The sequence below is a fragment of the Vidua macroura genome, chromosome 5, assembly GCF_024509145.1.
Source record: "Vidua macroura isolate BioBank_ID:100142 chromosome 5, ASM2450914v1, whole genome shotgun sequence".
NCBI lineage: Eukaryota > Metazoa > Chordata > Aves > Passeriformes > Viduidae > Vidua > Vidua macroura.
The window spans coordinates 13,669,017-13,694,003 of NC_071575.1; the positions used below are offsets into that span (position 1 = coordinate 13,669,017).

At 40.1% G+C, this 24,987-nt stretch overlaps 2 protein-coding genes across 4 annotated transcripts in view; one reads left to right on the forward strand and one right to left on the reverse strand.

Annotated features, from left to right (window-relative positions):
* Positions 1-15,204, forward strand: part of PLEKHG7 (pleckstrin homology and RhoGEF domain containing G7) — a 29,805-nt gene extending 14,601 nt beyond the window's left edge. The window contains exons 8-16 of the mRNA XM_053977430.1: positions 1,932-2,027; positions 3,305-3,418; positions 5,090-5,264; positions 6,643-6,758; positions 7,527-7,620; positions 8,077-8,156; positions 9,444-9,603; positions 13,490-13,587; positions 15,097-15,204. Coding sequence (XP_053833405.1) covers positions 1,932-2,027; positions 3,305-3,418; positions 5,090-5,264; positions 6,643-6,758; positions 7,527-7,620; positions 8,077-8,156; positions 9,444-9,603; positions 13,490-13,587; positions 15,097-15,204 — 1,041 coding nt within the window. The remainder of the gene's footprint in view (positions 1-1,931; positions 2,028-3,304; positions 3,419-5,089; positions 5,265-6,642; positions 6,759-7,526; positions 7,621-8,076; positions 8,157-9,443; positions 9,604-13,489; positions 13,588-15,096) is intronic.
* A 1,351-nt stretch (positions 15,205-16,555) lies between these two features.
* EEA1 (early endosome antigen 1) overlaps positions 16,556-24,987 on the reverse strand; it is a 65,090-nt gene continuing 56,658 nt past the window's right edge. For 2 of the 3 annotated variants that reach the window (XM_053977433.1, XM_053977431.1), the window contains 2 exons: positions 24,778-24,876; positions 16,958-23,713 (listed from right to left, as the gene is read on the reverse strand). In XM_053977433.1, coding sequence (XP_053833408.1) covers positions 23,591-23,713; positions 24,778-24,876 — 222 coding nt within the window. In that variant the 3' untranslated portion in view covers positions 16,958-23,590. Of the gene's footprint in view, positions 16,734-16,957; positions 23,714-24,777; positions 24,877-24,987 lie in introns of those variants that run through there. The other variant, XM_053977432.1, reaches the window with a different exon arrangement.

Genomic DNA, 24,987 nt, shown 5'->3' on the forward strand with positions numbered 1-24,987 from the left:
AAGAGAAACTACCCAATCCCTACACCAAAACAGAAAGCATGGCAAAATAACTACATAACAAGTCCCCTTTTGCAAGCAGATGGACACAAAGACTTTGCTGTCTATTATGCCACTCCAAAAGAGCAAGTTAAAACAAAATGCTGATCCCTTCTCTCCAGCTGAGGTTTCCCTTGGCATGTGTGTGAGAATCTCTCCCACAGAGACTGGATGCTCTGTGTTCATGTACTACTTACTCTGTGCTGTCCAGGGGGAGGGAGGCCACAAGGCTTGGCTGTGATGTGCTCCAGCTCTTTGCTGCTTTTGGCCAGTTGCTGGGAGACCCATTTCAGCTCCTGAAAGTTAAAAACCCCTAAGTCAAAAATAGCTTTTACATTACTGTAGAAACAAAACAATTTTTCTTAGCTTGAGGGTCCTTTTATAAGACACCTCACTCTTCATTGCAAAGTGAATTTTGGAAAGACCTCTGCAGTTGCTTTAATTGATTAACTACTCACAATCATATTGTATGCGCTAAACCAGCTGCTGGGGTTCATTTATTTCCCTTACTGTAATTCCCTTGCCCTAGTACTGAATCCCTCCCTTTTTAGCCAAAACAAGAAAACTGGGAAAGGTCTTCAAAGTAAGGACAATTAGCCAGAACTCAAACACATGAGCAAGGCACTGCTGCTCAGTCACAAATCTCACAACTGGTGAGCTGCTGAATGACCAACCAGTAGGTTTGGAGATACAAAGAAAAATATTTTTAGCTGACAGGTTTCACCTTTGGCTTATTGTGGACTAAAACTGTACATGCTGGCAACTACTAGAGCTCAGCAGATGTGTGGTTGTTGATTGCCTTGTTCTTGTTCAAATAAGGGAGTGGGATATATTGCTGTGTTTCACTTAGCTTTGGGCTTGGCTGGAACTTGGTCATGTCTTGAGAGTATTATCTTTAAAAAATGTCTACCTTTAATTTCTAATCCTTATTGATGAGGATAATACATGATCATCTGTTATACATACTTTAAATATTGATTAAATGTAGAAGAAAGAAGCTGTTCCCAATGCCTTTGGTGCCTTTTTTCCATTGCCCATTTTACAGTATGCATATCCTCTTGCCAGCAGGCTGAATCCATGAAAAAAATGTATGCTGTTAAATTGTAAAGGTCAAAATTAAAGAATGAGCATCATCCTATAAGCATCCTTGCCCCCATAAATACACCAAACAAAGCAGTCTGTAGCAGTATCACAGCAGATTGATGTGCCCTTCTGGCCTAACATTTGGTCAGCAGCTTAGCCCAGTCATGAATTTGTGTGAAAATAGTTTGAATAGTGAAATTCGTGTGTTCAGGATGAAAGTGTGGGCTTAGGAGCAGGCTTGCAGCCCCATCTGACTGACAAGATAGGCATTTTGAATCCAATATAAAAACATGTAAAGTTAACTTATGTGGAATATGTGAGTTCTTGTCATATTTTATAGATACTTCCTTCACCTTCAATTGTATGAAACAAACTCAAAATGAGTGAAAGATGGTGTCTTCCTCACAGACCATGAAGGCTTCTTTAACTGTGTATGACACAGCTCTGTCATACTCAATCATTGTTTTCCAGCAGATACCATTCAGCCATTGTCATTTTTAATGTCAATATATGTTAAATACAGCTGCTACCCTAAGAAAAGTTTAATGGACTAACTAATCTTGTTTCAAAGCTTTTCTCATCAGGCATTATCACAACATAAGTGGGTATTTGTATAGATTTGTCTTAGCTTCTGACTAATGAAAGCATTCTGGGCATAATTCTGAAGACAATTCTGGCAATGGTAGAGATAGGTATAGGCACCCATTACACTTGGAGCCTTCAGAGAGGCCAGGGATGGAAGAAAAAGCTGCTTTAATCTTAACTTCGGATCAGTGATGCTAATTTATCTTTCCTTTTTTCCCCTTACTTAGATAAGTCTCAGTTTTCTGAAAACGTTTTTTGAAACTGTGAAGAAGCACGTCAGGAAGTCAGACTCTCCTATGGATTTCAGCTCCGTACTCAGAATGGTAACACAATTAGAAGTATTCTTGCTTTCAATACAAGCAGCAGACCATTTATCATGGCATACAGGTGCTCCAGAGCAACCAGGTTAGTCAAGTCCATGCCATCTGTCATGGGCAGTTTGGTCTCAGCCTCAGGTTGCTCCTATCCAGAATGATGTTTTTATTTCTATTCATTGGCATGTTTGAAGCAGTCGTGGAAAGGTGCTCTGTATGTGGAATCAAGTGTGGAAAGATTTTCCCTTCCTGGGGAACAGCAGCCCAGACTCTGAGGAGACTTTTCCACTGGTAGAGGCGAGCTTCCCACTCTACGAAAGATGTTTCCCTGAAACCAGACCCCAGCCCCATCACTGCCTCCCTCCACTCCTTCACACTGATCATCCTTCACTCCATAGACCAGACCCACATGTGTTTGTAATTGCTTAATTAAGAGCTCATTGACACTGAAATTACACTTTGGCCTGTGTCTGTTAAGCAAGAGAGAGATGCAGCCACAGTTGTCCTACCACTGCCAACCTTGCAACCCGTTTGGTCAGTCTGTGTGGTAAACAAGGCAGTTGTCTGAACAGCAGTCTCCAGGAGCTCTAATTCCTGCTCAACTTCCCAATGCCTGTGAAGTTGGAAATATTAATGAAGATAGAAAATCAATTGATTGACCAGAACCTTCTCTAGCAGTAGAGGCCATTAGAAAACTTCTGGGAAATACTAGAAGACTACCTCAGTGTTAAGATTTTTAACAGAGAAATTCAGGCTAGAGCTTGGTTTCTTGCCCCTGTGACCTCTGACTTCAGGCATTCTTATTGATAATGTTTGTGTAGACAGACAAAATTGCAGACAAAGCTGCATTTTATCATGCATGACATTCAACATCTCCAATGTAAATGAGGCTATCCTGTTATTTCTAAGAGCATACTCAGATATAAGATACTATAATACATGAAGACATCAAAGCTGTTTCAGAAATAGTGGGTTTCATCTTCAACTTCCATATGAATTTCACAACATTTATTTCTAATGAGAACAAAGTCTAAGACTGTGTCACACCTCTGCAGATCTGTTAAAACTCTACTCCCATGCATTACTGAAGTATTGTTGTGCTATTTTTGCTACTTTACAGTTCTATTGCTGTTTAAATTGCCCTTTTTTAATTCCCTCTTTCCCTCTTTATTTTCCTAGGTACAAGGAAATTTCATATAAGATGCACAATACAAACCAAAAACCCCCGTTTCTCTCTTTGTCATTATATTTTTCTTTCTTGGTAAATTTCCAAACCTTTTATGCAGTTTTTCCAGGGTGACCTCTGCCAGACACATCAGATTTATTGCCTTAATTATACCTCTGCCATCTTCTACTTGGAAAAACTGAGACAGAGAGAAGATTTTAGCATCTACCTGAAGGTAAAGTGATGTTGTTATTGCTATTCTTGTTGTTGTTGTTGTCTTCAGCCTTCCTACCTTATGACAGGATTTTAACAGCAAACTAGGGAAGTTTATTAGAAACAAAACTGTGTAGACAGCATTTCACATGGATTTTTTGAACTAGAGAGCCTATCAGCGATGGGAAGTCACCCTTCTGAGTGTATCTTCACCTGCATGTGTGAAAGTCCCTACTTGTAATTTAGAACAGATAAGGGGGGGGAAGAGCTGGGCTGCCTTTTTGCAGGCAGAAAATACAAACTACTAGCCTCTTTCATGTGCTTTGTACATAATCTCTTGACTCAGTGACCTCCACCTTAACAAAGTGAAATGGTTACAGGAAAAAAAAAACATAAAAATCAATTTCAAATGTTTTACTTGAGCATCAAAACACTACAAGGGAGAATTTATCTCCCTCTAAGGCTGGAAAGAGCAATCAGTGGACTCTTTATCAAGTTGCAGCACTACAGCAGGTTTTGTTTTTGCTGACACCAGCCAGTGCAGTGGTGGGGATCTCAGGCTCTGCTCTTTCTGACATCACTAGCAGACCAGTGTGTCCTGTAAATACTTAAGATTAATCTTCAACATTACAGGTTTAGAAAGAGAAACCTGAAGTAGTGGGCTTTTCTCACAGCTAGCCCAAAACTGGAAGGACATCTTTTTGTGGCAAGCAAGCTCTGCAGCTTGGGCCTTAAGAGTTTCACATTACTTGCTCACTGATGAAGATTTCATATATTCACACCTAGGAAAAATGTTCCCCAGTGGCAAGTAGCAGTGACCCCAAAATATAAGGTGGCTTACAAACCTAACCCAGGTTAATTTGCTCTGGTCTTCCTGATAAAACTAAAACAGCAGCTAAGTAAGAGCCCTACTTGATATGACAGCATGACCACAGCATCTGGAATGATAAGCAGCAATGCAGAAACTGAATCTGGAGGGGCAATGCAATTCCCTCTGTAGAGAGCTCTCCTTGGCTTGGCTGGAATTGTGTTAATTTTCTTCCTAGTAGCTGGTATAGTGCTGTGGTTTGCATTTAAGATGAGAGTAATCTTGATATCACACTGATGCTTACTTGTTGCTAAGTGGTTTGCATTAAATCAAGGACTCTTCTGTCTCTTACCACCACCAGCGAGGAGTCTGGTGGGCACAAGAAGCTGGGAGGGGACACAGCCACAACAGGTGACCCAAACTGACCCAAGGGGTATTCCATACCATATGGTGTCCTGCTCAGTACATAAACTAGAGGGAAAGCTGGCTGGAGGGGCCTCTGCTCTGGGACTGGCTAGGCATGGACCAGTGGGTGGTGAGCATTCTGCACCATCTGTTTTGTATATTCTGTTATTTTTTCCGTTCTGTTTCTATTCTATTAAACTGCCTTTATCTCAAACTACAAACTTTATTTTTTATTTCCCATTTCTCTTCCCTATCCCACAGGAGGGAGTGAAGAGTGAATGAGTGGTTGTGTGGTTTAGATACTTGCTGGGTTAAACTATGACAAGAGACTTTATACTGCCCTTGTTCTCACAGAGTGAGACACTCATCTTTCATTAGTCCCTGACTTGTTACAGGCAGCTAATGATGCAGAAAACTGTTTGCTACCTCCTAGCCAGGAGGAAGCTGAAGCCTAAGGCACATTTTCTTTGTCTCCAGCAGTGGTGTGAACAAAATGAACAGTGCAAAAGGTTACATCTGCCAGAGCTGCTGGTTGCTCCTCTGCATCGACTGACACGATATCCCCTCCTCCTCAACAACATCTGGAAGAGGAGCACTGACGAAACAGAGAAAAATTTTATCCAGTCACTTAAAGAGAAGGTGGAAAAGTCTATAAGTAAGTAACAAAGGTTAAAAGTCAAAATTCGAAAGCCATGTGGCTTTTTTGTGTACGTCCTTTGAAGTATGAATTGGTCAAGTGTCTCCGCAGAAAAGCAACAAGGATGTGTGTGCCTTCCTACAATCCTGACCTTCATTCTGGGGAATTATTTGGGCCACCTTGTGTTGTCAAAGCCTCTCTGAGCAAGGTCACAGGACTCCCAAATCAGTGACTCACTTGTATTTTCTTAGAATCATCTGCAGTGACAGGCAAAAAATTAAAAGCAGATCTCAAATTGGACCATATCAAGAAAGATCTCAAACAAAGAAGTCTTTCAGTTGGATTTATGTCTAAGGAGGATTTTTTTAGGGCTGATCCTTAATAGGATAAATTTGCACTCACAAGGGGAATATTATGTCCGTGACCTTTCACTAATGCCAGGGTCCTACTATGTAAAGTTATCTCAGCTATAGATTTTCTCTGGCTATTGCAGAAAACAAGTGGCTGGTCCAGATATTAATTTTTTCTCTGATTTTTTAAATATAATATTTATATATTTAACATATATAATGACAGCAGTTTTAGGTGTGGCCCCAAAAGACCATGGGATGTTTGGAGAGTATTACTGACAGAATAAATAGGTCATTCCAGAAATTATACACCTCTGGATGAAGCAAACCAAAGATAGAAGGGTGACCCCTCTTGACTCACAGACATTGACAAAGATGTGCCTTCATGTTTTGATCAATGAACCAGTAACATAAGGAATAGTTCTAGTCCAAGCACTCCCTTGTAGTGGGGAGGTATGTGTCTGAAACCATTATCTGCAATATCACTCCATTGAAAGACTTGAAATTTCAGTTGCAGGTCCATTAAAGCTTTCCCCATAATGGCCTTGAATCAGCAAAGATACAGTCCCCATTTTTCACATTTTGAGTGACCCCCTACCTCAGTCACTTCTGGCAACACTTCCTCAGAAATTAATTCTCATTCATTTCAACAGTCTTTATTCATGTCATCCATTCTCATTCATGTTTTTATCAGGCTGTATATAATGAAAATTATTTTTCTCACACCATACCAGACAGGACTTTTTTTGAAGAAATTTTGAAGATTACACTTTAATTGAGTTTTACATTATTTCCTTTTCCCCAGACAGATTTGTAAACACAACCTTTTCATTTAGCAGTGAATTTAAGCATCTCTGAATGCATGAATTGAAATTATGTCCCTGCTGATCTAAGTAGAGTTTAGATATTTTTTACAATGAGCTCAAGATTTCATCTGGGGCCTCACATGTAAGGTACTTCAGCTTTCACTGGAGAAAATCAGCATCTTCTAGAAACAGGACTGCTTTTGCCAGCCCTGGCAGTAACTGGTGTTTTACACATTTCAGGGGATCTGGAAGGTAAAGTCAAGTGGTTGGACAACTTTCAGAAGTTCAGGCAGCTGCAAGAGGTCATAATTTGGCCTCAGGTCTGGGATCGTGACAAAAGGTTCTTTGTCCCAGAGGTAAGCAGATTTTAAAGGACTTGTTTTTTTAGAGGAGAGTTTAGTTTCCTATCTGTCTTCATAGTGTGGTCTAAAGTTGGCTGGTTGTCTGTATTCTAGTTAGTGGGGATGGCTCTGCTCTAACAGGAGCAGCTGCAGCCCAGGCACTGCAAGTGCTGTAGCTGAACACACACAGTGCCTTGGATGGCAGCATGGGCTGCTCTCAGCATCCAAGAGAGGGCAGCGATACAGTCCAGGAGGACTCTACTGTATTTGTTTTTAGGGGACAGAAGGAAATGGGATAGATATAAGTATTACCAGCATTCAATAAAGTAGAAATTATTTGCCTCTTTCACTTCTCAAGCTGAGCCAAAGAACTTCCCATTTACACTTAAACTGAATTACAAAAAAATTACACAGCATAGCTGGGTGTGCACATTTTTGCCATAGCTAACCCGTTAGCCAGACAGACTTTAAGCAGCACTATGGTAACATCATCAAGTGGGTCTCATCTCAAGGATTATGTCTGTTCACATACAAACAGGGCTGCAAGCACTATTAAACTCAATTTGGAAAAGTAAAACCCAGCTTAACATTGCAAAAGCATAAATACATTTAAGCAATAGCACTGCTGAAGAAACACAGGCATGCTCAGTTATCAGCTGTGTGATGTACTTAGCCTGAGGTAAGAACACACAAATACTCATCTTGTTTAGCTGCTGGATGCTTCCCAGTTCATCATCCATTATGCATGATTCCCCCATTCTCTCTCTCTTTTTTTGGGTCAAGTGTTTGAAGCAAAACTTAAAAGAAAACAGCAGTGAAAACATTTTGTCTTCAGCGAACAGACTTCTCATTCATGAAGGGAAGCTGATGCTAGCAGGTAAAGTCTCTGAATCCCCTGGCGTCCAGACATAGCCTAACAGAATTATACATTGTTATGGTAGGTCCAGAATGAACCTCTGCAACAGCATTTGGGCAGGTGCAGGAAAGAAAAAGCAACTGCATAGTTTATCAGAGAGAGACTGAGATACAGCCAAGCTGCCAATAGGATGATAGTCTGTATGATTATTTATTGTCCTTTTTCCTGGCAAGCAAGTAGTTGTTATGTCAGAATGAGGTAGCTGCTACAAGGTACAAATTTAGTAGCCAAAATGACTGAAACATATTATTTAGTGCATTTGAGAATGAAGACTGGAGGACGAGTAACTGTGAAACAAGACTGCTTTGTTAAAAGCATTCTGTTAGGTGCAGTGATTCATAGATGTGCCTCATCTTAGTAGTAGGAATTCCTTAAAATAATCACACCATAAAACTGATTTTTTGTTTTCCTTCTCAGAAAGCACAAGACTCCTTGATGTCTACCTCTTTTTATTTGATGATTTCCTACTAATTACCAAAATTAAACGTAACAAAAAGGTAATATTGTCAAGAGATACACATGGTTGCAGTTGTTACATTTTTTAACTTTTAGATGGCTTTTGAGCATACTTTGAAAGATTGATCTAATGATAAAAATACAAGATGGCTAATCAGCATGAAGAAAAGCTGATACTTCCTTATGTGACTAGCAAACCATAACACTGATTCAAAAGCCTGCTTCTAGGCTCAGTATGGTGCAGGAACACTATTACTGGCAGAATTTACATTAAAAGACCTTAATATCTTCCTGATGTTGTTCTGATGTGCTGGACTCCTAAAGCTCAGAAAAGTTTCAGGAATGTAAGACTTTTTTTAACAGTCCCTGCAACCTGGGAATTTTTTATCCCAGAGATATCAGAACTGCTGGAAAGAAGAAAAAATAAATTAAAAGGAAAAAAAAAAAAAAAACAGAGAAAGGCTAAAATTATGGAAGGTTGGCTATACTGCTTGTTGTCCTCTCTTTGCCTTGATTTCCCCAAATTTAAAAATGAGATATAATGACTCCTTTTAAGAAAATGTTTCTTGAGGAATGATTCTGTAGAGTTCTATAGATGATAAATATCTGTATTTAGACACCAACAGAAGAACTGGATGACCTGAAATTCCTAAAGCTTCAGTGTAGGAGTGCATTTAGCTAATTAAATTTATGAAACTGATGTAAACTGAGTCTAAATGAACCTGTGATAATCTCCTATTTTTTGGGTTTTTTTTTTTTAAGAAGCAGGTGTTCTGCTTTAGAGACAAAGGAGATAGAGAAAGCACATAGTGAAAGGCTTTAGAATCACAGCACCATCCCTTAGCAACAGGGCTGGTAAAGGAAGCAGAAATTCAAGGGACCTGGTACCCTTAGGCAAATCTCTTTGAGGGTTGTCCCACGGACGTGTGTTGGTGAACTTTCTGTGAAGGGCTGCTACTCATCTGGAGCTCCAGGAATTCTGTCTTGTGCATATGCAGGAGGGGAGATAAGGAAACTTACCCCCAAGGAAGGGAAAAAAAAAAAAAAAACTGCTATTAAAATAAAGAGGGAAAGGGGGAAAATACTTCTGGAATGCTTATGACTGTCTTCTACTTGTGGACTTGTATTGTGTTTCTTTTGTAGCTTTTTAATGCAAAGTGTGACATTGCAAGAGACCTCCAGGTACCAGTCAGTTTTTCTAAGATTCCTCAGGCAAATAAGCTGTGTATTTTGATAAGAGAAAGCACATAATTTGGAGTTGTTTAGTGCCTATATCTCATGAGCAGATGGCAGACAACCTGCTAACCAGCTTCATTTTCTATTCCCAGAAATATGGAGGCTCGGACACCAATTTAATCCCTGTCTGTCCTTCCCTCAGTCCTGAGCTGCAGTCCTTCATAAGAGAGGGGGGATTTTGCACAGTGCTAGACCAGCCCATCCCACTAGACAGACTCCTACTGAAAAATGTTGAACCCATCCAAGTTACAGGTATGTGCCTGCAAGCACTCCAATACCTTCACAAACAGCATGTCAACGAACTGTGTGTGTGGTAGCATAAGGAGAAGCTGCTGTTTGCCCACAAACCACCCCCAGATGCCTGGAGTGCAAACAGAAAGTGCCCCAGCACTGCCTGGCTTCACAGCTCTGCTCCTGCTGGGAGGCATGTCTGAGCTGCTGCCTCAGACTTCACAGCCTGCAGCCCCCTGCTGCCAGCAGTGACTCACACACACACCAGTGACTGTCACATACTATCCATTCTCCCCAAAGGAGGTATCAAGACTCCAATGACTTCTTTCTCACAAGCCAAGTGTTCCCTTGTCCTGTCCTTATATGCTCTCTCAAACCCCAGGCATCTTTCAGTTCACCCCAACAACATTTTCAGTTCCATACTAGTTATGAAGCATTTTTTCAGCTGCACCACTGCATTGTTCTCCTGGGTGTCTTCCCACATACACAGCAGCCATTCTCAAGTAGGCTGGAGAGGAGATTTAAGTCCTGCTACTGCTCCTATTCACATCTCCACCAGCTCTTGAGGGGATGGAAATCACCCAGCATACATCAATGCTTCCTCGCTCTCAGACATCCAAACACTTCACTGGGGAATACGCCTCCTATCCCTGCTGCTGTGCAGCTGGGTGTGCAGTGAAGGAGGGCTGACTGCCACAGAGAGTGACCAGCCTTACCCTGCCAAAACAAGGTTCCTGAAGTCACCAAAATCAGATTTTGGGTTGGGAAACAGGCATACACCATCAGGCCTCCCCTTGGTCTGAGAGCAGCAGGCTCTCACACGTCACCTTGGTGGTGAACAGTGCTACATCCAGTTGGTGGCCAGTCACTAGTGATGTTCCCCAGGGCCCAGTATCGGTGCTAGTCCTGTTTAACACCTTGACTAAAGACCTGGATGAGGGGAGTGAGGGAAGCCTTATAGATGGCATTGATTTGGGTGGGAGTGTTGATCCACTGGGAGGTAGGAAAGCTGTGCAGAGGGATCTAGACAGGCTGCATTGATGGGCTGAGGCCAACTGCATCAGATTTGATAAGGCGAAGTGCCGTGTGCTGCACTTCAGTCACACCACCACCACGCAGCATTATGAGCTTGGGGAAGAGCAGCTGGAAAGCAGCCCAGAGAAGGACTTGGGGGTGCTGGTTGACAGCCAGCTGAAGATGAGCTAGCATGTGCCCAGGTGGCCAAGCAGCCCAATGGTATCCTGGCCTGTAGGAGCAATAATGTGGCCAGCCTGACTAGGGAAGAGATCTGTACTTGGCACTGGTGAGACCACACCTCAAATTCTGTGTCCAGTTCCAGGCCACTCTCTACAAAAAGTACTTTGAAAATCCAGAGTGTGTCCAGAGAGGAGCAGTGAAGCTTGGGAAGGGTCTCAAGAGTAAGTCCTAAAAGGAGTGGCTGAAAAATCTAGGGATGTTTAGCCTGGAGAAAAGGGGTGATATCATCACTCCCTACAACCACCTGAAAAGAGGCTGTAGCCAGGTGGGAGATGGCCTCTACTCCCAGGCAAGCAGCGATGGCACAAAAGGAAATGGCCTTAAGCTGCACCAGGAGAGGTTCAGGTTGGACACCAGAATATTTTCACCAAAAGGGTGATTAAGGATTGGAACAGGCTGCCCAGGGAATTGGTGGAGTCAGCACCCCAGGAGGTGCTCAAGAAATGACTGGAGGTGGCACTTAGTGCTGTGGTCTAGATGACATGGTGGTGTTCAATCAAAGGTTGGACTCAATGATTTTGGAGGTCTTTTCTAGTCTTAAGGATTCACTGATTCAGTCTAACACTGCCAAGATCACAGGAGCCTCCTATGTCAAAGAGAATGAAAAGAAATACAAATCTCTGCGCTCCAGGGTAATCCTAATCCTAAAGACTGAGAGGAAAAGCTTAGGGAGAGAGCTCTGTGAGAAAGCAATAGATAAGGAAAATAAATCTAGAGTCTGTAAAATTTACGATAACTTTGAAATACATTCACCCAGACTATTTAGCATTCAGCATCAATGCTGAGAGGATATAAAAGTAAGCAATAAAAGGCAAATTACTAAAGACAAGATAAGAGGAAGAACACAAAGAATAATAACCTTTTTTTCAAAACATGTTCCAGGCACTGTCTGCCTGCCTAATTAGTTTCCCTACCAAACCAGCAGAAATGGAGCAAATGTATCAGACACCTCTTGCCTGCAGGGTGGAGGGGAGTGCAGCCCCACAACCCATGTAAGCCCAGGCTGAATGCAAGGCCAACAGTCCCTGGGTGCTGGAGAAGGCAGTGCAGCTACCCCTCCAGTTTTCACCTAACAGATTGGCCATAAAAATCATAATGGAGATGGAAATAATATTTTTGATTTTTTTTTCCCAAATCAGCATTTCACATAGAGATTCCTTACCACAGTCTTTCTATCTCTGTGATCCAGCTGCAATCATCAGACTAGAGAAAGCTGCCTTCTGCATTCCAGCCTAGGCTCTGTCCACTGGTTATGACCCTTCCTTGCACCCTCGGCCTCATATTCTTACCAGCTTTCTTACAGCTGTAGCCATGGCAGTCTCTGATACTCGCTTGTAGTCTTATAACACCTCGGAAGCCCCATCCTAAGAGAGGACCCCTTGGGGTGAGGTACAATAAAAACAGTGAGAAAAATTACTACAGGGAGATTGCAGTTCAGATTCCCACCATTCTGAGTAGAACAACAAGCCAACATTCCAATGTCAACAGAAAATGTCCTTTTGCAGGAGAAAGAAAAATATTTAATATTGTCTGGAATGTGTGACCTTGGGGAATGTTGCCAATATATCTGCGCTCTCAAAGAGACTTTTATTACTGGTGGCACTAAAAGATTAGTTAGCATGTTCTCAGAAAGGTCATGTGATCTATCACAGTAATCAAAAATGAAATCCTGATTTTTGATCTAGCAAGTACTTTTGCTTCTATTAGTTTGCTGAGAATTGACATCACTTTGAAAATAAACAAAGCTCAATGCAAATACTAGAAAAAAAATATATGTTGCAATATCCTAGAAATACCCTTTTGGCAGCAGGCAGGAGGCTGATAATTACATAGGATAATTCTTGTCCAAAGCCTTCTATGCATTAGAGAAGGGATAGAAGATAAAATGGTGTGTTCAGAACACCAGGAAGGTACCCTAAAAGCGAACTATCTGCAAATATGAGATGTAACTTTATATGTAAATACAATAGTAGGAACCCAGCTCTGAAGGTTGTAAGCAGCAACATACTTTCTGATTAGAAAATCACTAGCCAACTTAATCTCCCCCTTTATTCCAGATGTGTGACATTGGTGTCACTTTGTCTCCTTGCACAGAAACGCACTACATGATGCTCACAGGCACCCTCAGGAACAAAAGTCTGGCAGGAAACAGAGGCAACATGCCTGGCTGCTGGCAGCCAACCAGGGCATCCCCAGGAGCACCAGCTCAGACACATGCCCAGGGAGAACCCAAAGCCAGCACTAGCCTGAGTGCAGCTACTTCTCCATGTGCCAGCCATCATACAGACTTACTTAAATAAAATGGGACCTCTCTATTTAATTTTTGATATTTTTCTCTAATTTCAGTTATTATTTAGGCCACATTGAATGGAAATATTTCTTAATGATCCTCAGGTAGACTCAAAAGCACCTTAGCTGCATCATGATGAAGCAATTAAAAATAAAACAAATGCAAGTAGAACTAACATTTTGAAATAATAAAGCTTCCTACACAACAAAATTAACTCACCCTATGAGGGTGCAATTGCCCTTTTAGAAATCTGGTAAGATGCTTACATATATAATTTCTTAGCTCATAATCAATGTGATATAAAATTGGACTGTCAGTTGTATGAGGCGCATTTATATCACTTCTTTACATTTTCCACAGTCTTCAGCCTGCGAAATGCTTTTCTAATTCAGCATGAGAACAGGTATCAGCAGTGCATTGCAGTCTTCTTGCTACAAGCTCAGACAGAGACTGCCAAGGTAGGTAACACATCTTTTTTCCTTCTCTAATTACACAATTATGCTTTCCTTAAAGGAGGGTGGCAGCCTAAAAGTGGTCATGCTGTGATAAGAATCTCTTACAGTTGTGACAATTGACCAAAACTAAAACAAAACAAAATAACACCGCCGTAGTCTGGCTCACATATTTGTTAGAGAATTTTTGCTGCTGAACATGTTCCAGTTTTCTATCAGGGTTGATAGCAGGTCATATTCTTTTTGAAAAACATTATCAATTCTGATTGCTAAAAAAAAATATCCATTTCGTGTGTGACAAAAGATGGTCAGCCCCTCCAGAGAAGTCAATAACAAAACAAACCCCTCGACACCCAACTCACATGCAGAAGTACTCAGATCAGAAAACTGTCTTGTGCTCGTCTATTCACAACATGCATTTTGCAATTTCAGACTGAACAGATGGCATGATTAATTCCACTGCTATATAAATTTACCCCTCATTTTCCTACCATGTCACATTTCTAGTAACAGCACTGCGTATAACATCTGAAAGTGTGTCAGGTACTTCACAGTATTTTGATTTCTCATGTAAGTTGAATTTCCCTCTCCAATACCTAATGCACAGAAATTTGACCAACCCTAATACTAATTTTGACAAGTAAATGGTGGCAGATTTGTTCTAAGAGAAGCACTGAGTGAATTCTTTCCATTTTCAAGTCACTGGCTGATACTTGGAATAGCTATCCACTCAAGAAGTCATTACTTTCTCCTGTTACTGAAACATGACCTTCCTTTCCCAAAACTGCCTTCATACCAGGGCTACCATCTTCTCAATGTCATGGAATCATAGAATAGTTTGGGTTGAAAGGACCCTTTAAAGGTTTTAGTCCAAAGGATAAATCCTCTTAGGGTTAGTCCAATGTCTAATCATAGCAATTCAGAGACAACTCAACTTCTGTGACCAGACTATCAGGACTAGTAGAGAGAAGGAAGTTATATATTTGAAATTATCTCTCCATCACTCCCTGTCCTCATACCTGGATGACAGCAAACATAAACCTGAATGCTGTCAGCATTATAACAGAAACTGAAATTCAGTTGGCAGCACATGGCAGATCTGGGAGGGGGACAGAACTTGTGATGCTGATAGGACTGGAGCTGTCTTAATCAGAAAAATGAGGAACCCAAACTGCAGGGACAGCATTAAGCTAAGGAATAAACATCACACAGAAAGGGGTGAAATAGCCTGCAACAAACTTCACTATTACAAACAGAGCATTAAAATCCTACCTTACAACCAAGAATGGAAACATTTGCTGGAAATACCTGGCCCCAGACAGATTCCAGCAGCATGTAGTGGCCTGAACAACTGGGAGAGTGTCAGCTGTGGGATAATCCATGTTTCCTTCAGCAATTATGAGCACAAGCCTGAAGAGAGGCTAAATAAAACTAAAGGCTCTGGATGTTTATGTATCTAACTTACTGGAAATTTTTTAGGTTGTCTTGGTTTACAAATATTTCTTCTTATTACAGAAAGCATGGATGTCACAGATAGAAACAGCAATCTCCAATTACATCACAAAACATGAAACCAAGAAAAGAACTGCTTTCTGCTTCCCTATTGAATCCTCTGAAATTTAATAATGTCAGCATTGCACTGACAGAGTCAGTGTAAGACTACTGTGGTGATAATACTGTTACTTTATAATATAAATATAATGTGTTAGGTCTCTGAAGCCAACAGATTTCTGACTTGACAAAAATATGGCACATAGACCACACCTGTAGGAATAAACTGGAGGAGGGAATGCAACAAATGTATCACTCCTAGAGATGTTCCTTTGCTTCACCAAGGGAAGGCTCTTGCCACCCAGGGAACCTTTAATAGAGCTTGTCATTTCCTAGAAAGCATGACAGGGAAAAAACCCTACGTTGGTAAGGACAACTCATTCACCAGAGAAGTTTAGAAGTGTTACTGCATCATTCAAATTGTATTAATAAATTTCATTAAATCAGAATTGTGTAGCCATAGCTTCTGACATTTACGTGTCTCTACCCACTAACCTATAATATCCCAAGATGTTTTTTGCATTAATACTGAGTTTGTGTATATATATATATATATATATATATATACACACATATGTATGCACTTACCTGGTCCAGTGCTCTCCAGATACAGCCTGGCCACTGTGATACACAAATTCCTGCTCTTTCCCTGTGCCTATCATGGCCAGGTTTTTCCTTCCTGGGAAAGGAACAGCTCCATGCCAAGTGGTGAATGTGTGAAGCAGGAGGGCAGAACAGAGTACAGACAGATCTGCACCAGGGCATCACATAAGCTGCCAGCACCTTGCCACAACTTGGCTGGCACAGCTGTGCTCCTTCTCCCCAGTCCCATGTTCAGCTGCATGCTGCATCACACCGAGGGCTCACCAGAACCTCACAGCATCCTGAAACCAGTGCTGACAGGACAAAGGTATTTCAAGCCTAGAGGAGTCACACCTGACAGACTAAGGTATGTGCTTTGTGCGCTGGCAGAAGGGAGAGGGTATTTCACTTTGCGTACTTTTTAACAAAACAACCTTTAGCCAGGTCTATTCACTTAACCAGACAAGCAATCACTCCTGACCAGCACATCTCTAAGGAGGACAGCCCAGGGGAAGGAAGTATTTACACACAGGCTTGTCTTCATGGAGATGCAAGCTCAGTACGCTCTTCTGTGATGTCAAGAGAACGATACCTCAGGAGGCAGTTGAGGCAGAAACTGACTTCCCAATTCAAACTGCCTTTCAGAGGAGACCTCTCTTCTCCATCTTTCTCCATATCTACACAGAGCCCCTGCTTCAATAGCTAAACATGGGGTGTTTGGTTGTGCCTCCATAATTCAATGGTGGCTTTGTCACAAGACTGATCTCCCACATTAACCATCTGGCTTCTCTGCAACACAGCTCCACCCTGAAAGAGCTTTCCATTTCACAAGTGAGATCTTTATTGGTCTAAAAAATAAAACAAGTGCTACTTTTTGAGTCTTCCAGTTATGCCAATTGTCTAGCTGCACTGAATGTGATGTCAGAACACAGCCAGTGACAGAAGGACTTTCATCAAATGTGGGATACTCGGCAGCGTTGCACTGCTATTGGGAATGAAAAGACTACTCTGAATTTAACCTGTGAAAAAAACAGATTTGAAAAACAGTCATTATTACTGTGTCCTCAGGAATGTGAAAGCCTTTGTTGCAGCTCCCTACAACTCTAAGAAACTGGAACATTTAGCTTGTTCTTACATGTGTGTAAGAACAGTTCATCTACATTTGTAAAACTATATATCCACCATTTCAAAGTAGCTTTTCTGTCTGAAACAGGGCAAGGTAGTTTTGAATTATATAACTTGGTCTATTAGAAAGGTCTAATTTTTTTATTATTATTAATAGTCATTCCTTTAACATATTAGAAAACAAAAATGACATTTCAGCAACAATTCATCATAGTTTATACAGAACCCGTTGATGTATGGTGTCACCTTCCCATTCAAATCCACAGCCACCTTCCAGATCACAGAGTTTAAGAATTACAGTGCACACTGGACTAAATTCTTTCACAATGTAAGGCACAACTACATGATCACAAGTAGTCAACACAAACACTGAAAGTAGAACTTAAGAGAATAAAACTTCAATTAAAAAGAAATAAAACCAAAACAGACTCATGCAAAAAATCTACACCTACCAAGATGGTACAATCCAGTTCAGAAGTACAGTACTCTGTAAGTAAAACTGCAACATAAGTATTTTATAATACATTACTTCGAAATACCAAGTAAAAACTTATATTTTTCCCATTTATATTTTATACAATTATACAGAAATTAAGCTGTATGAACAATATTCACAACTGCAGTAATAAACTGATCATTAAAAGTCAGAAAAGAGGCAAATGAGACCATGTAATTTGTGGCACGCATCCATTACAGAACACCATTCATCAAGTTCACATCTCGAGTACTGAAGAAAAAAAACACGACCAAGTGAATGGTACATTTGGTGACTGAGGCTATCTGTAACCAAACAACAAAGCTCCATACAAAATTGGTTTTACCCAGCAGACCTCAATTATGAAAGCTTGTGGTTATAATTTATTTCCTGTCTAGCAGCTAGAGTTTGCAAGGTTGAAACTACGGAAGTTAAAAAAAATTTAAGAGAATTCACTTGAAACTGTTGGATTATTTCAAATACACATTAAAAAAAAACCAACTCTTTTCTTTTTTGGTAATAAACTTTTGCAATTTTGGCATTCACTATAACTTTTACTTAACATGACTGTGAAAAAACCTTATTAAACTTACCTAATGTTTGAATTTCACACTGAGAGGTAGCTTAAATTAAATCTTATGTAATGGCATCAAATGGGAGGGGTAGGGGATGTGACTTTTTTTGTGACTTTTTTTCTTTTCTTACAAAAGTGACTATTTCTATACAAGCAGCATTTTGGACATATTACTATAAAAAGTTCTGGTATTTGCTAACCCAGCGAGACGTTCTTTCAAACATCCCTTTTGTGTCAGGAATCAAGCTCCAGCATGATACAATGGAGGACTTTGCCATAAAGCCAACAGCAGTAGCCTGGACCTGCCAGCACTGACCTGTTGACATATAACAATGAACACCCTTTCCCAGCCCTCCTTACCCAAAAAAAAAAAAAAAAAAAGCACAAAATACAGACGAATTTGGTTTTAGTGTTACGTTTCAGTCACAGGGGGAGGGAAAATTGGAAAAATGTGGTTCCTGCTTCCAGGTTCCTGCTTTCATACAACATTGATCCAAAGGGGTAGCAGGGCTTCATCAGTCTTTAAATGCACAGACACTTCTCTATCCACTGCATAGTGAATGCGTAGTATGTGGAGAGCTACAGACAATAGGCAGAGTTTATTACATTACCTAGTACCTACACTCTTCATTTATTGGGAACTTAAGTGGTATCTAATACTCTCTCTAAACATGCAAACTTTTTTATTCAGTGTCCATTTCAAAAGAAATAGAAAAAGTACCATAAAAACCAAATTTCCATGGCAGGACTTACACTCAATTTTACCTGGTTTTTAAAAGTACATCAAATAGTCCTTTTGGAGAGACTACATTTGGACAATAGTTTTAAACTCATTCTAAAATAGATGCTGAGGTCAAGACTTCAAAACCATAGAACTGGACAACTGGCAAGATCCTTGCAAATACATAAAATTCTTTTTTTTTCTCACTTTATAATCTTAAAATTAAGTTCTACAAAGACACGTGTGTGACCAACAAGGTTTTTGTTATATGTGCTCTCAGATGACGATTGTGGTTTTGGTGAAAGGAACTGTGAGTGCAGTTCTCCTTCAGGCCAAATTTATACAGCGAAAAATCCATCTGATTATAAACCTGCTGTCCAATGACTACAGCTAACACATGCAATGCACATGATGTCATTCCACTTACTATAGATTCTCTTAGCAAAAAGTGCACAGTGCAAATGACTGTTATTTCCTAGTTCTCTGAGAATATGAGAGCAGGAGAGGTGGTACCTGGAAGAGTAATTTATCAGTTTCTACATGCTCAAACCATGATATCATTCTTCTTGGCATAGTTTAGATTCTATTTGCACTTCAGCTCCAGCACTCTTCTGTCTGTCACTGAGTACTGGCCATAAATTTTTTTAAGTTTTGCAACAAGCATTTGTTTCCACTCCATGGTGAACTGATACTTAACAATCCAGAAAAGCAGTTGAGTTTTCCAGGCTCCTTTATGAATGTCACTTCTCTTATATCTAGCATGAGAAGCTCAATTGTTCTGGCTCATGTAATACAAACACAGAGAGGTTACTTCATGCTTCTGCTCCCAAATCCCTTCTTGCTTCACCAATAAGAAAGCGTTTCCAGTGAGGATTCACAAACAACCCTAATGGTCCCAAAGCCAACAAATGTTCTCAATGTTCCTGTGTACCTTGTGCTCCACACTCCATGGCAACTTGGTTTACTTGACACCTTCCAAACACAGAGGCAAAAACCCACATTTCACCCTACAGTCTTGGACTCTTGTGCCAGAAAGTGAAGCCAGCTGAAAAATGAGATCCCTCTAAACCTCTTGCCTCTGTTGGAAGCCGCAGCAGAAAATTCCTTTTGTCTCTTCATCTCCAGACAGCAACTTTTCCTACTGTGACTCATTACTTTTATCCTCTTCATTCAACCTTTGCAGAACGGGGAAGATTACATTAGAGAGTACATGGAGAGAAGAAATAAATAACAGTGAAGCAGAGCCAGCTAAAATCAAAAGCTTGCCACTGACCTCTGCAATGCTACCTGTCTCCAGTATGATGTACTGCTGACATGAGGCCAGAGTGGAACAGCAGGATTTGGTATTTGTGGGGCAAAAATGCAAGGGACTGTGGGTCTTTGACTGGGAAGAGAGGTGTTGTTTACAGGAAGTTAAAAGAACCTCTCCCCACCCTTAGTTAGACCATCCTTTACCCATTTACAAAAGCTTCTGTAGCTTTTCTCTGCCCATAAAGCAGCTGGTCTCTCACAATCTGCTCTTGCAGCAATTCTGAATGTCAATGGAGTATCCAGCAGATGGGACAGTTTCAAGAACAAAGCCCACACTTCACTGTCCCATTCCTGATGCCATAGTAATGACTAGTAATCAAAGGCTGCTTGAGGATCCCACAAACCTGCTGGTTTGAGTGCTGGTTTTGCCATCATTTTCACCTCTTCCTCTACAATGGCCACTCCACTGCCTATTGCTAGAAGCTGTAAAAACACATAACTATGCATCCTCCAGTTCCAAGACTCAGTCTCTTCTGCCATTTTATTAGTTTTCCCCTCTGTTCCTGTGTCTGCAGTCTGAAAAATCAGTGAATTAAACTGTTTTGCCTGGAATCCTTTATTTTACTGTGGTAAAAGTCACCAGGCTTTTTACTTGGTTTTCCAGTTACTTAGATTTTAAGGCTGTGGAACAAAAAGCCCACATTTCGACTGAAACATGCCCATCAAAACAGTCAGACTCTGCAAGCATATTTGTAAATACACAGCTTTTCACCTTCCAGTTTCCCTTATTATGGGATATTTTCTTGAGCTTGAACACAGCTTCCAACCTGGTAGTGAAGCCAAGTATTATAGAGTCAGTCTACCATCAATTTGTCAACAAATACAGACCAGCACTAAGAGTTACAAGTACAAAAGAAGGAGCATAAGACTCAGCAATGGAGTCATAAATTCACTTTTCACAGTGAAAAGCTGTAGAAATCATGATCTAATGCTGCAGAATCAAAGCTCAAACATGAAAGTTTCTACCCACTGTTCCTCCAGATTTTAACAATCCTTCTTTCTACAAATGTGCATCCAAAAAGCATTTCCATCCCCTCAAAAAGCTGCTTATATAAACTGGGCAGCAAAAAGCAACTTTCAAAAATCAAACTGGTTTTGCCCCTGAAGCTGAAGAGCTCCACACCAAGGTGTGATCTTCAGTCAACCAACTGCACTGTTTCAGCAGCCTGCTGAGAAAGGTGACTCTGCTTGTCTTTACAAAATGGCATCCCAAAAGAGCTTCCAGAGCTTCCTTCCAGAGCTTCTATCACTGCAGAAGTCTCTCTTGAGCTTTTACATGTTCCCGATCAAAAGCAAAACACCTAAATACAAACGAATATTCTAACCACTTTCCTAGTTCCCCTGAAAGATCTCCATCTTCCTCTGCCTCATGTGTTTTGATCTTAGGCAGCTGTGGGAAGGTTCTCCCTTCCTGCTCAAAATCCCTCCTGTTCTGTGTGGTTGTCCTTCACCCCAAGAACAGCACAAGGCTCTTGTGAGTTACACAAAAGGGCAGAATGCATCCAGGCTGGAGCACAACTGTCACGTCTCTACTTTTCCCACATTTCTAAAGTCAGACAAAGAAAGACTCTAAAGAATTTTTTTGTGTTTCTCTCAGTAAACAAGTAACTAGAAAAAAAATTTCCAGAGGCAGAGATTCTGTTCATATTTTCTATTCAAAAGATTCTTATGCCAAACAGTTACACTGATGAGGAGAAACAGGGAGTCCAGAGGCTCTGTTCATATGGAATTGTTGCAGCAGGTTTTTTTTTTTTGAGCAAGCAACTCTCAAGTTCAAGTTCAAGAAAAGCAGGTCAGTGTTTTGTATGAACCACAGTTGTAACCCAAACTCTTTTACAGCGACAAGAACAAGTTATATCATCCAGCTGGCTTTTGGAAAATAAGAACTGAATTTTAAGAAAACTTCTTGACAGTGCAAATGTAGAACTTGCTAGGTAAGTTAAAAGGGAATATGAAACACATAGATCACTACTTCTGGAGTAGAAGGATGAAGTTTCTTCACTTGACAGTTAATCAAGACATATAAAGAAGACACTTCTTCATTCACATCTAAAGCTGTTACTAGATAAAAGCTAACAAATCTTCCTAATGATGACTAAGCTACTATCATTGTGACAGAATTTGATTCCTTGCCTCAGAAAAGAAGTAGAGGAATGCAGGACACAACCTTTTTCTCTGAACAGCTGGCAAAACTTGGTAAGATACTGAAGCATTTGAGGGGTGGAAAATTTATTAGGGTGTTTAAGACAAAAAATTCCTAAATATTGGAAGGCATAACCCCTGCTTAGAAGGAATAATCTTATGGGTAAAGTTAGAGACAGGTAAGCAAAAATGAAGAGGTACAAATAAAATCACAACAAAAAAAAAGTATGGAGTCTACATGAACTGTACAAGAAACTTCTGTTCCCAGTACAGAAAATATGAATAAGAATTTATAGTCATATATATTGGCCTCTTAGTTAGAGCTGTTTGGCTTATAACAAAGCCAGTTTCCATTCTAAGCAGACTAAATCACATAACTAACATAACACTTCAGATCCCTTGGTAATGGGGGTCAGATGGAGAATGGAAAAGTGAGGTTTGTTAGGTGTTACAGGAGTTCAGCTTCTTCCACCAAAAGCTGAGGGAAGGGACAGAAGAAAAGGCCAGAAAAACAACAGCTGTCTCAGAAAATAACTTTTTCTTAGTTGGATACCTGTCATGGAAGGTCTGGATGTCCCTTAGAACAGCAGTGATCTCTCAGTGCTTCCAGGGTACAGGCAGGGGCAGAAATGTGCTATAGGCTTGTACCAGCATTGTTTGTTTACTTTTTAAAACCCACATGATGTAAGGGTTTCTTGAATATTAAAATGTCTCAACCAAATTTGTAAAAGTGAAATCAATTACTATGGGATGAAATATTGTAATGTATAATATTGCTACAATGCCAGATAAACTTTGTCTCAACATTTGCTCACACATACTCTCTCACAGAGACAGATGCACTCACACACCAACTATGCAATATAGCATGTGTAAAGATGTTCCAGCACCCAAGTGCTGTATTAGATAAGGACTTGGGTGCTGATACTACAAGTGGGCAAATAAAACTGAGTTGAAGTTGAGTCCAGCCATTACCCTCATTGTGCAGTTCAAACTTTAGACAGAAAAATGCAAGAACCAGAGAGATAGGAAAAAAACCAAAATCACAGGGGGTTATAAAGACCATCAGATACACAATCAAATGCAACAATTAGTTATGTTTTTACAGCAACATTTGATACATAAAATCCTCACAAATTTTTGCATCTTCCTTTTTCTTTGAAGGAAACAATAATAAACTTCAATATCACATAAATGCTGTTTCTCTTGAACAAAAAAATAAAAGATAAAAAAATACATTGTTACTCCTCTGTTTAAACTTTATTTACAAATAACTGGATATTCCTAATCTAGACATAAAAGCTCTTTCCATTATTAATGTCAGTAAGCTATGAATGATCTGAGCCCATTTCTCACAAAAAAATACAATAGTTTTGCTTGGTATCAATAAACATTTTAAAATAGACTAGATTTTGCCAAGTGTTACAATCATTGTCCAAACTGAATAGTAGTCTGAGTGCTGAATGAAGTGCATCAACAGAAATAGTACATTTTAGTGTAACTTTTCTTTATCACTCACGATAGCCAGTTATCCTTGCAAGTCATTAAAGCAAGTATCACACACTCGGACAGGCTTCTTGGAAGAAGGAGTTAAGGCATTCTTTGCTGAGCACTCAGCACAGAAGATATTGCCACACTGTCTACAGTGATGCTGCAAAAGAGAAGAAACATACATGCTGAATATCAGTGGCAGAGCAGTGATCACTACTAGAGATCAGTATCATGTCAAGTCAGCTCTCAGCCAAATCAACACTCATGTTTCAAAAATTAGTCTTAATTTTTAACTGGCAGTTACATAGCATAGAGAAGGTCGAGTAAATCCTTTCTAAAGGGTAAATGAGTAAAACATTGAGAAGTGCCTCACTGAGTCAAGAGAATATATCAATTCCAGAAAATAGAGGGTTAAGTTCATCCTTCTCTTGAATTTCTTCTCCTGAGCTTGTTCTGGTCATATGAAATACATTCTTCTTATATGTAATTACCTGCTTTCACATTGAGAAGTATCCTTGAATCAAAGGATCCAGCAGCTACTCAAAGACTACTCAAAGAACATCACCAAAATAGTGCAGGCCAGGGGGAGTCACCTAAGACTGTATCAGGAAGTACTGCAAAAATGAACCTCACAAATATCCCTCAGCTATTTCATTGCCAAGTCACTTGTTGGAGGGGTGCTCATCTCTAGATGAATGGCAGACCCTGCTAATTGATGCTAACATCTTAGCTGACCACAGCAGTTTTTCAAGCAAGGTCTGACTCCAGATCTAAAACACGTCTAGTTGCTTCTTCTGTTCCATGTTTACAAACGTACAGTCACAAAGCACCAGATCATGGTGATGCCTCATATTTTCACACATACCTAATTTCAACCAATTTACACTCCTTCTATACCCATAAATCTAGTTCAGATCAGTTATAAATATATTTTCTGTAAATATGCTTACAACAGTGTGATTCTGCCTGCTTGCTTTGGGGATTGAAGCATTTTAACACTGTTTATAAATTGATGCTGTTAAAATGGGAAAAGAATCATTAATAAAGCAAGCTCCACAGCCATTATTTTTAATATGTTAAGGCATTTAAACAATAACTGTATTCTGAGATGTCTTGAGAATCACAGTACTATTCAGGCCATTTTCTGAAGTCTGTATCCAATCCAAGGGTTTGAAAACAATAAAAATAGAAAATCACCATAGACACAGAGTAGAACACACCTACCCTTCTTACTGTCACTGAAAAGCCTTTTCCACAGGCCATACAATTCTGTACCTCATTGTCTTCTGCCCACTTCCTGTTGAGAGCTTGTGTGTGTTTGATCTATACAGAAGATGTAAAAAAAGCATCAGGCTTTTTAAAAAATGCATGCCTATTCCCTCTAATATCCTCTATTTCCACAGCATGCACTACCTATTGCAAAATAAAAGCACC